This window comes from Doryrhamphus excisus, linkage group LG9, assembly GCF_037039965.1.
Source record: "Doryrhamphus excisus strain RoL-2023G ecotype Guam linkage group LG9, RoL_Dexc_Guam_v1.1, whole genome shotgun sequence".
In the NCBI taxonomy this organism is placed as follows: domain Eukaryota; kingdom Metazoa; phylum Chordata; class Actinopteri; order Syngnathiformes; family Syngnathidae; genus Doryrhamphus; species Doryrhamphus excisus.
Genome location: NC_136365.1, coordinates 7,202,308 through 7,217,779, shown reverse-complemented (window position 1 = coordinate 7,217,779; position 15,472 = coordinate 7,202,308). Strand labels below are relative to the sequence as shown.

The window sequence follows — 15,472 nt, the reverse complement described above, 5'->3', positions numbered from 1 at the left end:
ACAGATGCTATTAAATAAAATAAAATATGTCTACTGCTCTTCATTCATATATGGCATTGAGTTCTTGATACAATATGTGGCACAATCTTATATTTCCAAGTGTGCATAAATATCTGAACTCATACATACACTTCAGAATACTGTAAATACTGTTTATGATTCACCGGTGTATGTCTTTCTCTCTTTCAGCTAAGCGACTGCTTAGAAGGCGTGAATGTTGAAACCAGCTCAAGCCTCTCTGTCACCGTCACCACCAAAAAATCATCTCACTCTTGGACCTTCTCATTGCTCTGCAAGGTAGGATGACAGATGAGCGACCCATCATCTATATGCAACATACTACAGTTAAAATAAAAATATGTTTATGCGGTTCAGAATCAAATTGAATCTTTTTTTTAACCTGTGTCTTTGATCAGCCTCCCAGAAAGCTATATCGCATAGCCCTGCTCTATGATGCCCACAGACCACACTTCTCCATCACTGGGGTCTCTGCTGGGGAGCAACTACAAATTGTCCATGCTAGCTGTCAAGAGTGGACTCCACAAAAGGAAACAGCAGGTATAGCAATCCCTTGTTTATCATGGTTAATTGGTTCCAGACCCAGTCTCAATAAGTGAATATCCATGAAGTAGGATTCAATATTAATAAGCTGAATACTCTTTGTAGTTGGAGCATAGTAAACCCGTTGGTAACTTTGTAAATACAAGTATAGATACTATTATATGCCCTTTGTTGTTTGCAACACAGCCAAAGTATTTAATTTATTGGTTATATATTGAAGTGTAGTCCTACTTTTGTCAACCGTTAATTTCTGTGAAATGGATCACAAGTTAATAATTTTTTTTGCTCATTGAACTCTCCATTTTATCATCTTTGCTGTATTGACAGTAACAGACAATGGCATGGACCATTGTGTCTACAAGGTCGCTGTGGACTTCACCACAGAGATTTTTGGCACCTTCAGACAGACAATAGTTTTTGACTTTGGCTCAGAACCAGTTCTGATGCAGCGGATTATGGTGGATGCTGCATCGATTGAAGGTATGCCTAATAAGAAGCTTGTTTATTAATGAGAAAAATACAAAAATACAACATGTTTTTGTTTGCTTTGCAGACTTGGAACATCTTATGGCAGCCAAGCAGCAGCTCTTGATGACCACAAAACGCTGGGACTCTTCCTGTAAGACAATAGTTGAGTTCACGCCCAATGAGACCATGTCTGATCTGGAGCGAAGTCTCCTTTCCCGCTATCAAATCCCTCTGTCGGCAGACCAGCTCTTCACCCAGTCAGTCCTGGACAAGGCACTGACCAAAGACAACTACCAGGCCCGGTTGCATGATCTCCTCTACATAGAGGAGATTGCACAGTTCAAGGAAGTTAGCAAGTGAGTAATTGGTGTTTATTTTTTTTTGTTGTTTTGTGGGTTTCACATGGCGGCACAAATGGTTCCTGGTCATCCCCAGCTCTACGCTTGCTGGACATCAAGTGATGAGTGAAAATGCTGTAAATGTTCACAGGGATTTTGTAAATATTTCTAAAATAGTCCATCATAAAGGTAATAAGACATAATACAGGCAAGAATGCGTTCATGCAAACTGAGTGGGTGTAAAACACAGATACATATTAGAACCGCCATTTTCATCTGATTATTTCAGTGGAAGAGAAACTTTACCATTGTTCAAATATTGAGTGTATACGTGGTCATATTCAGTGTTACTAGTTACTAAAACCTAAAACCAAATATTTCATATGCTGTCAACCTACCACAAGGTGTCAGGCTTGTTCTTCATTGTGAATTTGATATTTGTCTCATACAAGTTAGCTTCCGGTAACATTCAATAACATGTCTGAGGGGATTTCTCAATAGAGGAAAATAATCATCTTTTCCATGTGAATGAACAGACCGTTTTTATTGATACCTCCCTTGTGCCCTATTGCTTGAACCCACTGTGATGCAAATGGAATGTGAAATCACAAACACTGTTCTTTCAATATGCTGCATTTCTGAAATCAAGTGCATATCAATCTTCAGTTTTTCTTCATGTTCGAAGCATTTTTCATGGGTGATTACATTTCAGCAGGAGAATCCTGGAGCATAGTAACAAGAAGCAGTCTGTCTTTTGAACTTAATGTTCTGTAATAAAACATATATTTATAAGTCTGCACTATATTTTAAAATTATTATTATTATTCTAATGACATGTTTATTTTTGCATCCCAGGTTTAACATCAGAGTGAACCTACAGCTTGTAAGCAGCTTCATGCTGACTGGCATTTCTGTGGGAGCTAAGTATGCCCAGAATGGACAACTCTTTGCACGTTTTAAACTCACAAAAACACTGTCTGAGGTATGGAGTTTCTCTGGAATCTTGACATGGATTTCCCATTGTACTGCTGCTATTCTCTTACTTGGTTCTCTGCTTGTTAGTCCAGTCCAATATAGTAGTATTTGTCTCCTATCAGGAAACACTGGCAGGACGACTGGTGATGACCAAGGTGCACTCGGTCCTCTTCCTGCCTTTGGGCTGGGAGGGCCTCAGCAACCAGCCACCCCCAGGAGTCAAAGAGCGTGTTTATGAGGCTGTGATTGAAGAGAAGACCAAGGATTACATCTTCCTAAGGATCTGTAAAGACTGCTGTGATGAACTTGGACTACAACCAGACAGAAAAATCCAGGTTTGGCACAGAAACATGGGAAAGTAATTTGGATATACATTAGTAGTATCTTGCAAGTTAAAGCAGCTTGAATAAACAATTACATTTTCTTGCTGGTGAGTCTTGCTGATTTACAGTAATGGTACTTTCCGGGTGCAGTCATATTAGAAATTTGTGACCTCCTTGACCTCTCTTGTTTTCACCATTTAACCTTTTTTTAGTGTGCCAAACAGCTCACCAAAATACAGCATCTGCTTTGTCAACTAATATTTGCCTCCACAACAGGTGGAGCTCCAATTCCAGCTGAACAGGTTGCCACTGTGTGAGATGCATTATGCCCTGGATCGCATCAAAGATGGCAAAGACAATGGCATCCTTTTCCCTGATGTTAGCTTTGTCCCAACCATCCCCTGGAGCCCCAACAGGTAATTGTAAAATGAATAGACACTCATCAGCCAACTTTGATTCCTATCCTTGACATCTTTTAAAAATTTTTTTTTTTTACATCATTTACATTATGAAATCATACCTACCAGTGTAGGCTAGTAACATCAGTTTATGAAATGCTCAGCCTAAAATTCAAGCAGCTCTTTTCGTCTTATGTAGCCTAATGTGGCTGTTTTCGTGACTATCTCTATCATTTCTAACACAATCCTAGCATTTTGAGGATATTTATCTGCTTTGATGTAACACATAGTTGTATGACGAATTAGCAATTTTGTATATGCTGGTATAGACTTATTATTATATACAGTGTTTTGTCTTTCTGAATTTCATAATAACGTTAACGTAATGGCTGTGTTCAAATCCATCTCAAGTTAAAAGGCAGTTTTTTTTCAAAATGTCTCAAATTCAAATCTTGATTGAATAATTACTGGACCCATCCTGCCTCCACCCTCAGGCAGTGGGATGAGCAGCTGGATCCTCGTCTGAATGCCAAGCAGAAAGAGGCCATCCTCGCGATCACAACCCCAATAACTGTCCCCCTGCCCCCTGTCCTCATCATTGGACCCTATGGCACTGGCAAGACATTCACCCTGGCACAGGCTGTCAAGCACATCCTACGCCAGGACAACAGCAGGTCCGTTTTTTTTTTTACACATTTGTATCTTGTATCTTGTTATTTGCACTCTCAATTTGGCCAATGATACTTTGTGTACACCATAATTACAGTCACCAATCCTCCGATATAAATAATCAAGCCCAAACCAAAACGATGTTTTGTTCATGTGCACAGTGCAGATAATGTGGAATTAAAGACATCTTCCACTAATATTAGCCAAGCCCTGAGCTCTAAGTATGTTTGAGTGTAATTGATGGAACAATGTCATTTGAAAGGGGGCCTGATGTTTGCATCATATGGAGTGAGAGAGCGAGAGAGAGAGGTCAGAGGATATGATTGAGACGGCAGTAGGACAGAATGTGTAATTGTAGCTGCAGGGGAATGGAGCCCTTGGGTTTTACATTTAATGTTTAAGAGTGTCGGGTTGATGGGTTGATTAGAGCTTCAATTTGCTTTAGGTTTGTTTGTCATGTCAATGAATTACTAATTGTGGTCATTGTACATTCTTGGTTCGTCATTATGAAACTTGGCAAAATAATCCCTTCCTATTGGCATTTTTCATCATTAGTAGAACTGTGTACAGATAACTGAGGGAATTCTGCAGTTTCATCTGATGGAAATGTATACAACACAAGTACACTGCACAATGATTCTCTATTCTGCATGAAAAATGAATGAAATGCTTTACTGAATGTTTAGTTTAATACTGTATCTGACAGCAGGTTGCCTATATGCCACCGGAACAAGAAGAAACGTGTATGAATGTAAAATTTATTTTTTTATTTCATACTGAATACATGTCATATTCAATATGTAATATGAATTATAGATGCCTTAAAAGACCGGACAAGCAGACCAGACCATTCTTGTTTAGTGACTCAGACTTGAAATGACTTAAAATGGCTGACATCTAATGTAGTCAAGTCAGGTGCAAACAATGTTGTTTTATTATTATTTTTTTTAAATATCATAAAACATTCATTGCACTTTAAACATAAAATGTGTCGTCAGAGGCTAAACCTATCTATTCCAGCGCGTGTGATCGCTCACATTTCACCATTAATAAGTGAAGTCGTAAAAAATTGTTATAATTTAAAACATTTCAAACGCAGCAACAGTACGACACAACGGCGGCACTCCCATGTTGCCCACCACCAGAAAATCCTCTATTCTAGCAATGCAAAAAGCTAAAAAAAAAAACAGCAGCAGCAGAGGGGAGCCCATGTTTACTATGTTTACATATACAGATACTACATATGTACTGTTGTTGATTTGCACCTAGTTGCATGAGCATGATTTGTTTCTGGCATGTCTTTTGTCTCTACAGGGTTTTGATCTGCACCCACTCAAACAGTGCAGCTGACCTTTACATTAAGGACTACCTTCATCCTTATGTTGAAGCAGGCAATCCACATGCCAGACCTCTCAGGTATGGAAACACGCCACAGATGTTTTGATGCTACATTTTCTTATCATTGAAAGAATTTATACTGGTACATAAAAAAATATCGCCCAACCCTAGTGGGGATGCATGTGAACAGCAAAGTGACATCAAATGATACCATAGTTTCATTCCTAGCAAGTCTCAGGTTCCGGGCCTTGTTTGCAAAATCTTGAGTTTTGCATATGGTGTGGGGTGCCACCAATGAGTGGAGAGAGAATCGTGGTTAGACCTTTGGCAGTGTTGTAGGTGGGAGAGATAATTCTGTTGACAATCAGCCAGAGTTGGGTGTCTTAACACCCCTAATATAAAAAGTTTAAGGGTAAAATATATAAGTACATAATTGGCGATCCCCAAGTTGGCAAGTTGTGGTTTCAAACATAAGGTTTTTTTATCTCTCTTTCTACAGGGTATATTTTCGGAACCGCTGGGTGAAGACGGTCCACCCAGTGGTCCAGCAGTACTGTCTCATCTCCAGCACACAGGTCACTTTTCAAATGCCCACAAGGGATGACATCCTCAGGCACCGTGTGGTTGTGGCCACCCTCAGCACCTCCCAGTACCTCTGCCAACTTGACTTGGAACCTGGTGAGACATGTTTCATGGTATTCGTAATAAAACCAAGGCCTGTCACAAACACAACATGACAAAGTACAGTGGAACTTACATTTGTTTTCACTTTTCTTGGGAGGTCCCAGCATTGTGTTTTCTAACGTCTCTTGAGAGTACATTATAGAGCATGTCCTACATAAGAGGTAGTAAACAAGTGAAGGACCTGACTAATGGTGTTTGAGTAGCAAAGTGATGTAGTGGCAGCATATTAATGTTTACTCATCTTTGATGGAAAAATGAATACACAGCATTATCTTTTAAGATATAAATTACATTTTCAACTTGAAACTAAAATTATTCATGAAACATCTCATATGGTCTGCTTTTTGCAAGACAGTATTTAGGGAGGAATTCAAAGGAATTTTCCATTTTCTTTATGGAATCCACTAGAGCAATGTGCTCAAGTTAAGTGCCTAAATGCATCAACATCTTATCTTTTGCTCAGTGAAGTACTTGACATTGGCCAAGGTCAGTCACGCTACATTAATTGATGTCTGCTAAATAGAAAAAGTACAGTTGATGTGGACTGATGTTGCAGTCCTAAACTATTATCAAACTGTACAGTTTGGTGTTGTCCAGCACAGATTGATATTGTATCCTATGGCTGTCTGATAAAGAACAAGCTCTTTGATCATACAGGGGACCCCACAAGAAGAGTCCTGATCATTCAGTTACGAGTAGGCCCCATAAACTTTGTGATCCTCTCTTGACAGGGGCCTTTATCAAGTGTGTGATGAAAGTCATTTAAGTAGTGTAAAAGACAATGTAAGCGAACCACTTTGTCGGTGGGGGCAAATGACTAGCACATAATGTCACTAAAGAGGGCTTTGTTGCATGGTTAGACCATCTGCCTTTCTTGATGCACTTTACATCATTAGCCTATTTCTCACGTTCCGGTTGAAGAGCTCGCCTGTTGTTTGATGGTGGTGTAAATCGTCAAGAACAGAGGCAATGGGCGCTAGGGGGATTTACCATGTTGCAATTCCAAATCGTCTAAAATATGGCACCCCAAAACGATTGTCGGGCTGTTTTATATTTCCAAGTATTTTATTCTAACCGTGTTTTGACACCTCAGTATTTCTGAAGCACAATTTGTGAGGATATACAAGAAAATAGGCCTGCAATGATTATTCGGATAATTCGAATGCCTCAATTACAAAAAAATCATAGATTTTTCTGCCTCAAGGAATCGTTTACGTCACCTACGCAGAGGACAAAGAAGGAAGCGGGTGTTTGAAGACACTGGAAGACTGAAGAGGCTAGAAAAAGCAGAAATGCAATGAAAGACAAGGAAAACTATGTTAAAAAAAACAGACAGAAACCTGTGTTAAAAGCCACACCACAAAAGTATGAGTTCAATAAGGATTTAATGCTCCAAAAAGCTGTAAACTGAAGAAAGCCTGGCACGGTGTGTGAAGAGAAGGAATTGCCATTTATTATTTAGTAGACATCTTTCCCCAAAGTGATACTGCATCATTTTATCCCCTGGTTGACCATTGATGCCTTCGCTTATTATCCCTTCTGCTGTTGTCCTATTCCAACATTAATATCATCCCAGTGACAGATAGTGGTTATGTATCATTACACGTAATTGTGACCTCCGATTGCAAGATCATCTTCAAGGCTGGCTTCACTGTATCCCAGGTGGAACATTTTCTTTTAGTCAATAATGGTATGATATTTTCATGCAATGATGGATAAATCTTTATTGGCTTCCATTCCACGCAAAGTTTATTTATATAAATCACAACCTTTGCGTATGAAGTTGCGTATGCAACTTTCAAGCCCTGTTTTGTGTATGAGCAAGTTTTATAAATGAGAAATCTAGAAAAATCTCGATTTTAATCTGTTAAATTCTAATCTATTAAGTTCAACATCATCAGCTTTCTCTCCAGCAAGCTAGGCTACTGTAACAGACTTTTCTCAGGGCTCACAAAATAAGTTGTAAAACAGTTGCGGTACATCCAGAATGCTGCTTCTCGAGTCCTGACAAGAACCAGGAAATACATTCATATTAGTCGAGTAGTCGAGTCTCTGCACTGGATTCCTGTCACTCAGAGAATAGACTTTAAATCAGCTTCGCCGTTGTAAAAGTTTCCTCATGGTCTTGCGCCAAAGTGCATTGACATGTTAGAGCCACATAAACCATCTCGAGCTCTGAGAGGCTCAGGTGGTCCCCTGCGTGTGCCCAGACTTAAGACTAAACACGGTGAGGCTGCATTTTAGTTTTATGGTACCAAAAATCCAGAACAGTCTTCCAGAAGAAAACAGTTTTATTAATCTATGCATATGACAACCAATATTTCTCAGCTTAAAATTGTACACTTGCTTCAATGTAACTGTTGTTTATAATTTGTGTCCAGGCCTGTTCACTCATATTTTGTTGGATGAAGCTGCTCAGGCCATGGAGTGTGAGACTATCATGCCTTTTGCCTTAGCGAGCAATACCACCCGCATTGTGTTGGCTGGAGACCATATGCAGGTAAGCGCCAAGAAATGTCCTTACTGCCATAACTTGAATAGTTCTTTACATTTGCAACCTGTAAGAACTTGTAACCTGTAATAACTTGTAATAACTAATCATATGTTTGAGTGAGATATTCTGTGCTGGCAACAGACAATCAACCTTGACATTTGTTTCTAATCATTGGAGAACAGCCAGTGTTGGGTCATTCTAGAGAGCAGCTTTCCCACAGATAGTATATGAAGTCATGGTGTCAGTTAAGCTTTCCAAGACAACAGATGGATTTAAAATCTTATTTCCTCATCGCCCGCTTTCTAGACAGCTCTGAGGATTACCAGTAGGTAGTTTATGAAGCTTCTGCAAAAGTCCTTGTGGCAAAATTGTTTTAATTACCCGTACACACTAACTTTTGGAACAAAGAAAAGCGGATTTAAAACCATGCATGTGTGTATCCATCTGTCCCTCACTCAGTCACTGCATTGCTGTAGGTTCAGATTTTCTGCATTGTAGCTTTAACTTTATTACTGCATTATACAGGAAGGAAAAAGTGACCAAGGTGTTTTTTTTACCTGATTGTTCTCCCCCTTTTTTGATTTGCAGCTCAGCCCATTTGTGTACAGCGAGTTTGCCCGAGAGCGAAACCTGCACGTGTCCTTGTTAGACCGACTGTACGAGCATTATCCTTCTGAGTTCCCATGCCGCATCCTTCTGTGCGAGAATTACCGCTCCCATGAAGCAATCATCAAGTAGGTGTGAGCGCTCAGCTCGTTGGCCTTGTGCCCAGACGTTGACAGTAAAAGTGGGGAAATGCTGAATAATCTCCAAGTACTGTTATCGCAATGACATCCTGTGTACTGAGGCATCAATTGTGTGCGCTGGATGGAGCAACTTTCCCAGGCCTACATACAAAACACGTATACAAATACGCTCATACAAGTGCAGCATAGCAACTAATGTGAAATGTTTTTTAAAGGGATGTAGAATTTAATTTTTAGATTAAATCAAGATTGTCTTTCTATTACCTCTCCTACTACAGCTACACATCAGAGTTGTTTTATGATGGGAAGTTGATGGCAAGTGGAAAACAGCCTTCTCATAAGGACTTCTACCCGCTCACCTTCTTCACGGCTCGAGGAGAAGATGTCCAGGAGAAGAACAGCACTGCCTACTACAACAACGCTGAGGTACTGTAGAATGCATGTAGAAGTAGACCAAATGGTCTGTTTAATTTACTCCACCCCCAGCCCTCCTCTAGGTGCGCACACTCCACTGTGATTGGTCAGACTCCCAAGCGCTCCTGAGGACTTTCAGATACGTCGGTCCGCGTTTACTGAGTGCAGGCAAATTGCAGCCCCATACAAGGAAGTCCTGATTGTATTGATGTCAGTAGCAGAGCGTGCAGAGCCATTCAATACTTCACTTGCAAATGTGCAAACATTACCAGATCCTTTGGCATTGTTTAACGCGTGAATACAACATCTTAACAACATTTATAGGTCAGCAAAGGTGAAAAAGTATAATAGGTTCTCTTTAAGCTGTCCAAAACTTTCATGGTGTGTCCTTAAAAACAGCAGTGGGGCATATTCAGGTATTCATTGGACAGCAACAGTATATATGTCGTCAACATTTGGTGCAATACATTCAAGAAATTTTTTTATCAGGTTTAGTATGTTTCATGTTGCTAATGAAGGTAAAGCTCCCATAGAGTTAGGGTTACTATAATTAAACATGAAACCAGTATCATTTAAGACATTTGTCACCACATGATGCATGATTCACTGCATCTGGTTTGTCTCATTTGGATTGACCATTGATCCCTTTGTCGACACATTAAATATATATATAATATATACATAAATTACCACACTGACACTACCACGGGCAGTGTGTGTCTGTTGACATTTTCAGAAAACTGTGGTGTCTTTTGTAGGCTTAGTTCAAAGTGCAATAAATTATTTCGTTAATCCTTAAGGACTCCCGACAATATTATTTAATGTTTAAAGATTATAAAAATACATGTATTAAAGCTAGTACAGCCCACTGCGATAGTTGTGGTTTTCATGAGAACACCTGTCGCCTTAGAGGCTTTACAACAGATCCACTTTCACATTTAGACCGTTGGCTATTTTATGACCTTTGATGAGTCCTTGGGAGGCATTTGCCACATATATTCTCCTTTCGACTTTGAATATTACCACCATTGTTGCAGCCAAATTTTTGGGAAATTAAGACAATTTGTCTGGTACTTGGTCGCAATCTCTACAATCACAGATTTTGTTCCTTTTTTGTTCCACAGGTGTTTGAGATTGTGGAGCGAGTAGAGGAATTGCGCAAGAAGTGGCCGGTGGCTTGGGGCAAGCTGGACGAGGGCAGCATTGGAGTGGTTTCACCATATTCCGATCAAGTCTTTCGCATTCGTGCTGAGCTCAGAAAGAAGAGAATGTATGAGGTCAGCGTGGAAAGAGTACTCAATGTCCAAGGTGAGAAAAAAAAAATCTTCTACCAAAATTATTTTGTATTAAATGTGAGCTTCTGCACACATTGTATTTTCCGGACTATAAGTCGCGTTGTGTATAGGTTGCTACTCGTCATACAGGCACATGCGACACTTGCTAGGCATGTTTGTTCGTGTTTCGAGACAAACTTGCACACTTTGTATGTCCTTGTGCATCATCCATATGGTCAACGTGTGCTGGTTTAGGCAAATTGACTAAGTCCCACTTGCGAACTTCTATGTGTATCATGCGGCGTACATCTTGCATACGTTTGGAGATCTTACCCCTTCAATGCAGCATTTTGGGGAAGGACAAAAATGTGAAACTTGTCATGCAGGTAGGATTTTGTTTTTGATCTATCAGCAGCCTCCAGAGCCATAGATTTCATAACCACTGCCCCTTTTATCTTCATCTATTCATTCAATTAATTTTCCATATCATATTATTGTCCTCAGCATGTCAGCTAGAATCTATCTCAGTGGACCACGTGACTGTGAGGCCGACATGCCAACAACTAGGTCACCATGTTGCTCTGTTGTTATACATTTATGGGTTCAATGTTTATGATATATCTTAAAGCAGATGATTGAGGGATATCTGATATACCCAACCGAATCACATTTTGTAGGTAAGCAGTTCCGAGTCCTGTTCCTGAGCACTGTGCGGACACGGCATACCTGCAAGCATAAGCAGACGGCCATCAAGAGGAAAGAGCAGCTGGTGGAGGACTCCACAGAGGACCTGGACTATGGATTTTTGTCCAACTACAAGCTGCTGAACACAGCCATCACAAGAGCTCAGTCACTGGTTGCAGTTGTGGGAGACCCAATAGCACTGTGCTCTGTTGGACGCTGCAGGTAAATATTAGCAGTTTTTTTCTTGACAGGCGTCCGTGGACGGTTTCGGTACAGTATTGTGAATGGATATTCCTGTTATGTTATTTGTTTGAAAAGTAGGGAATTCTACTTTTTTGTTTTTAGCAGCCATTTTAGATTTGTCTGTTGTTTAGACGAAAATGCTTCTGTCAGTTCTGTATCTGATAGTTTTAGTGCAGTTTTTAATTTGAAACATTTTAGTTGATGAAAACAAAAACATTTCAGTCAGCTCAGTTTTAGTAACATAAAATGAATAAAGACAATAATATAATAATCAGAATATTAATATGGGCTACTGTTGTAGCTGTAATCCAAATAAAACAAAGCATTCATGCCTTGAAGGTTCCAATAATGTCAAGTGTATTTAGAATGTTGTTAACAGGTTTTCTGTCTTGAGAAAATATTCAATTTCAAAATAAGGAATTCCACTTAACAGAAATTTACCTGATATGGTCAGGTTTGGAACCAATTAACTGAAATAAACAAGGTATTACTGTATAAGTACATTTCCAACAAGCAATGCAGTCCAGAAGAAGCAAGGGAGTCTACTAGCATTTGATACTTAATTGTGAAAAGTACTTAAGATGATTGTTTTCTTCTCTTCATTTTTAGAAAGTTCTGGGAGCATTTTATTTCCATCTGCCATGAAAATGCAAGCCTCCATGGCATCACCTTCGAGCAGATTAAGTCTCAGCTAGAAGCCCTGGAGCTAAAGAAGACCTATGTTCTCAACCCGCTGGCTCCAGAATTTATCCCTCGCGCCCTCAGGCCAATGCAAGGCCACCAATCGTCTTCACAGGCACTGCATCCCCACCACCACCATCCTCAGCATGTGCAGACTACCCCTGCAAAGCAGGTACAACAGCAACAGTCACCTCCTAAGGTAAGGTTTACTTTTGGAGTGGGTCACTCATAGTTTTTCTAAAGAAAGACGTGTTGCATACTGCATTTGTGATTCCATGTACACATGTATACAAACACAACGGGAGGACTGTAGCAGAGATGCATAAAACAAAAAAGCACTGCCGAGTTGCCGCTATGGAAAAAGGAAATTGATTGTTGTATATAAACTGTGATCTGTTTTAAAACACAGGTAACATAAGAAAACACTTTCACTCACAGGCACAAACCCCAACCAGAAATGGCTGTCACGGTCATTCATATTAGCGCGAGAAAAACAAGTATTTGTTTAACAGAGGCTGAAGCATGTGTCTTATCCGTCGCCCCTGTCTGCCCTGAGGTAAAGGTTAACAAAGCCACTACAGCTGCCAACCTGCTGCCGTCACCCACTGGGCCTAATGAGCCTTAGCTCCGCAGCATCAGCTGGCTTTAGGGAGACAAACACGCACACACGCAATTAGGCTCTGAAAATCACAGCAATCAAACATACACTCATGGAAAAATGTATTAGACCACCTTTGTTTCTTCAGTTTATCCATCCATTTTAATGTCTGGTACAACTAAAAGTACATTGGTTTGGACAAATATAAAAACAAAAATAGCTCGTAAGAGTTTAAGCGCTATCTACAACCTGCATGGTTTTCTTGATCATAGCTATTTTGTTCTCATCATCATATTTGTCCAAACACAGGTACCTTTAGTTGTACCAAGCATTAAAAAGAACAAGAGACTTCAGAAGCAAAGTGATCTAATAATTTTATCCTTGACTGTATGATGCATTCAGCATCTATGATCATGGTTGATTAAAAGGTCATCCCATTGTTTTTGCTGTATTTACAAGTAAAAAATGAATGAATAATAACATACCAATAGTGCAGTACAAATGTAATACAGTATGTTAAACTATACTAGCCTATGATGCTCTTGTAGATCAGCCTCCTAATCTCTGGCATAGACTTAATGATGCTTTTTAAGAGTAAAAATAACAGTACCAAAAAACCCCCTTGCATAATTAATCATGCTTTATTTGGAAACATGTATGCATTTTTCATACACCACACACATTTTCACCCTTAAAGCTTTGTCGGACATTGCATTGTGAAGCTGATCTAAAACTGATACATACATACAGTAGCTGAAAAGCATGATGCCATGTCTAATCTATTTGTGTATCTGGATTAGGGTTGGGCGATATGGCCATAGCATGTATCACAATATTTTTGGGATGTATCACAATATGACGATATAAAATTTAAATTCAGAGTCTTCTATAAAAAGCTACAAACCTTAAGCCATATAATGAAGTGCACTTGTCTCAAATTGAAAAGCACATTTATTTATTGGTAAGAAAGGGGCTAACTTTTCTAATGGGATGCCAGCCTCTGCACACATTGCTACTAAATCTTGAACAAACGGTAATGCCTGTTCTTGTGATTAAGGAAGATGTAGTCACCCATGCAATTCCATCCACACTTATTAGATATTTTCCTGACACTCTTGTTTTGTTTACCCAGACATAGGGCAAACGGCGCTCTTATTTTGAAGGACGGTCACAGCAGTATGTTCAGTGTGGAGAATGTCTATGAAATATCAAGATGAATGAAATATCGCCCAACCCTAATCTGGATACTTGAAGCGTCGCTGTGTGGTCATATGGTCTGACTCGACCTCAGCTCAAATTTGATTTGATAGTTTTACAGGAGCCGAGGATGGCATCTTTTGTTTATTCATTTATCTTGCTCTGCCGCCTGCTTTGTCTCCAACCGCCGTATTAGTGATGAAATGCTGTTCCTATAATAATAGTGACATATGTAGTCGGTCAAACAGGCCCCCTCTGCATTTTTTCCAGCACATATCTATATATATTTTTGCCACACAGGACAACCCAACCAAGCTTTAACAAATGATCTTTCAAAATCTTGCAGGGAAAACATGCAAACCATACAGAGCACCTTCCATCTGAAGGATATGGTGAGTGCTCATTTTGACTCATTATGTTTACAGTGAATTCATTTTAATTGATGTTTTTATGCTAACCACCCACCCTGTAATACCAAAACATTAACAAACCTCTGCTGTTTTTCCACACACAGTTTGATATCCAGTCTTGATAGACTAGATCAGACCTGAGGCCAACATAGCAATGCAGCCTATAGTACAGGACAGTTAGGAGTCATGGATAGGAAGTGAAAACAGTCAGCTGATCCTAACAGCAGATTTACGCTACACTTACGCCTACAAGAAAGCAGCATTCATGAGTATGCAGTTTTACTCTCAGGCTTGGTTCAGTTACAATTAATGTGTGATTACTGTGATATTGTGTGAATGCTATTATCCAAACAAGCAGACCAGGAAAAAGTGTACGAACATTCAGCAAAAGGCTGACATCTTGTGTTTCTACATTGAGAATTCACATTCATATTGTAAACAATCAGGCTGTGCATGGACCATCAGATCATTGCACATATTTTACATCATACTTTATACTGCATCAAAGAAACATTAATGTTCACAAAAACCTCTGCAATACTTACTTTCATGCATGTACGTATATATTAAAAAGTGAGAAATATCAGACATGCAGTTAAATCTGTTGGAAAATTTAATCCCAAAGTAAGAAGTAGTTTTTTATTTCTCATTTCAGTCCAGCCCAGTCCAGCTGTTCTAATGGGAAACCCAATCCAGGCATTCACACCGCCTGTGGGTGGCACCCCAGCTGGCATGGGCAAGTCGCCCAGTCCTGTTCAAAGGATCGACCCTCACACAGGCGCCAGCATCCTTTACGTTCCGGCAGTATATGGTGGAAACATGGTCATGCCCATGCCGCTGCCTGTAAGTTTTCTGCTTCTAAATATACACAGGAAACATAGTGATTAACTATGAAAGCCTAACCAAATGTACATAATTGTTATCCGGTAGTTGCTTTCATACCACAATCTATTGATCTTTACTGACCTCTCTGATTT

At 39.6% G+C, this 15,472-nt stretch overlaps 1 protein-coding gene across 2 annotated transcripts in view; it reads left to right on the top strand.

Moving 5' to 3' along the window:
- helz (helicase with zinc finger) overlaps positions 1–15,472 on the top strand; it is a 30,042-nt gene that overhangs the window by 9,240 nt on the left and 5,330 nt on the right. For both annotated transcript variants that reach the window (XM_058072790.2, XM_058072801.2), the window contains exons 9-26: positions 190–297; positions 417–558; positions 889–1,041; positions 1,115–1,385; positions 2,223–2,349; positions 2,465–2,677; positions 2,942–3,081; positions 3,558–3,737; positions 5,047–5,148; positions 5,570–5,748; positions 8,136–8,254; positions 8,837–8,982; positions 9,273–9,420; positions 10,533–10,716; positions 11,360–11,588; positions 12,219–12,489; positions 14,432–14,477; positions 15,151–15,338. In XM_058072790.2, coding sequence (XP_057928773.2) covers positions 190–297; positions 417–558; positions 889–1,041; positions 1,115–1,385; positions 2,223–2,349; positions 2,465–2,677; positions 2,942–3,081; positions 3,558–3,737; positions 5,047–5,148; positions 5,570–5,748; positions 8,136–8,254; positions 8,837–8,982; positions 9,273–9,420; positions 10,533–10,716; positions 11,360–11,588; positions 12,219–12,489; positions 14,432–14,477; positions 15,151–15,338 — 2,946 coding nt within the window. The remainder of the gene's footprint in view (positions 1–189; positions 298–416; positions 559–888; positions 1,042–1,114; positions 1,386–2,222; positions 2,350–2,464; positions 2,678–2,941; positions 3,082–3,557; positions 3,738–5,046; positions 5,149–5,569; positions 5,749–8,135; positions 8,255–8,836; positions 8,983–9,272; positions 9,421–10,532; positions 10,717–11,359; positions 11,589–12,218; positions 12,490–14,431; positions 14,478–15,150; positions 15,339–15,472) is intronic.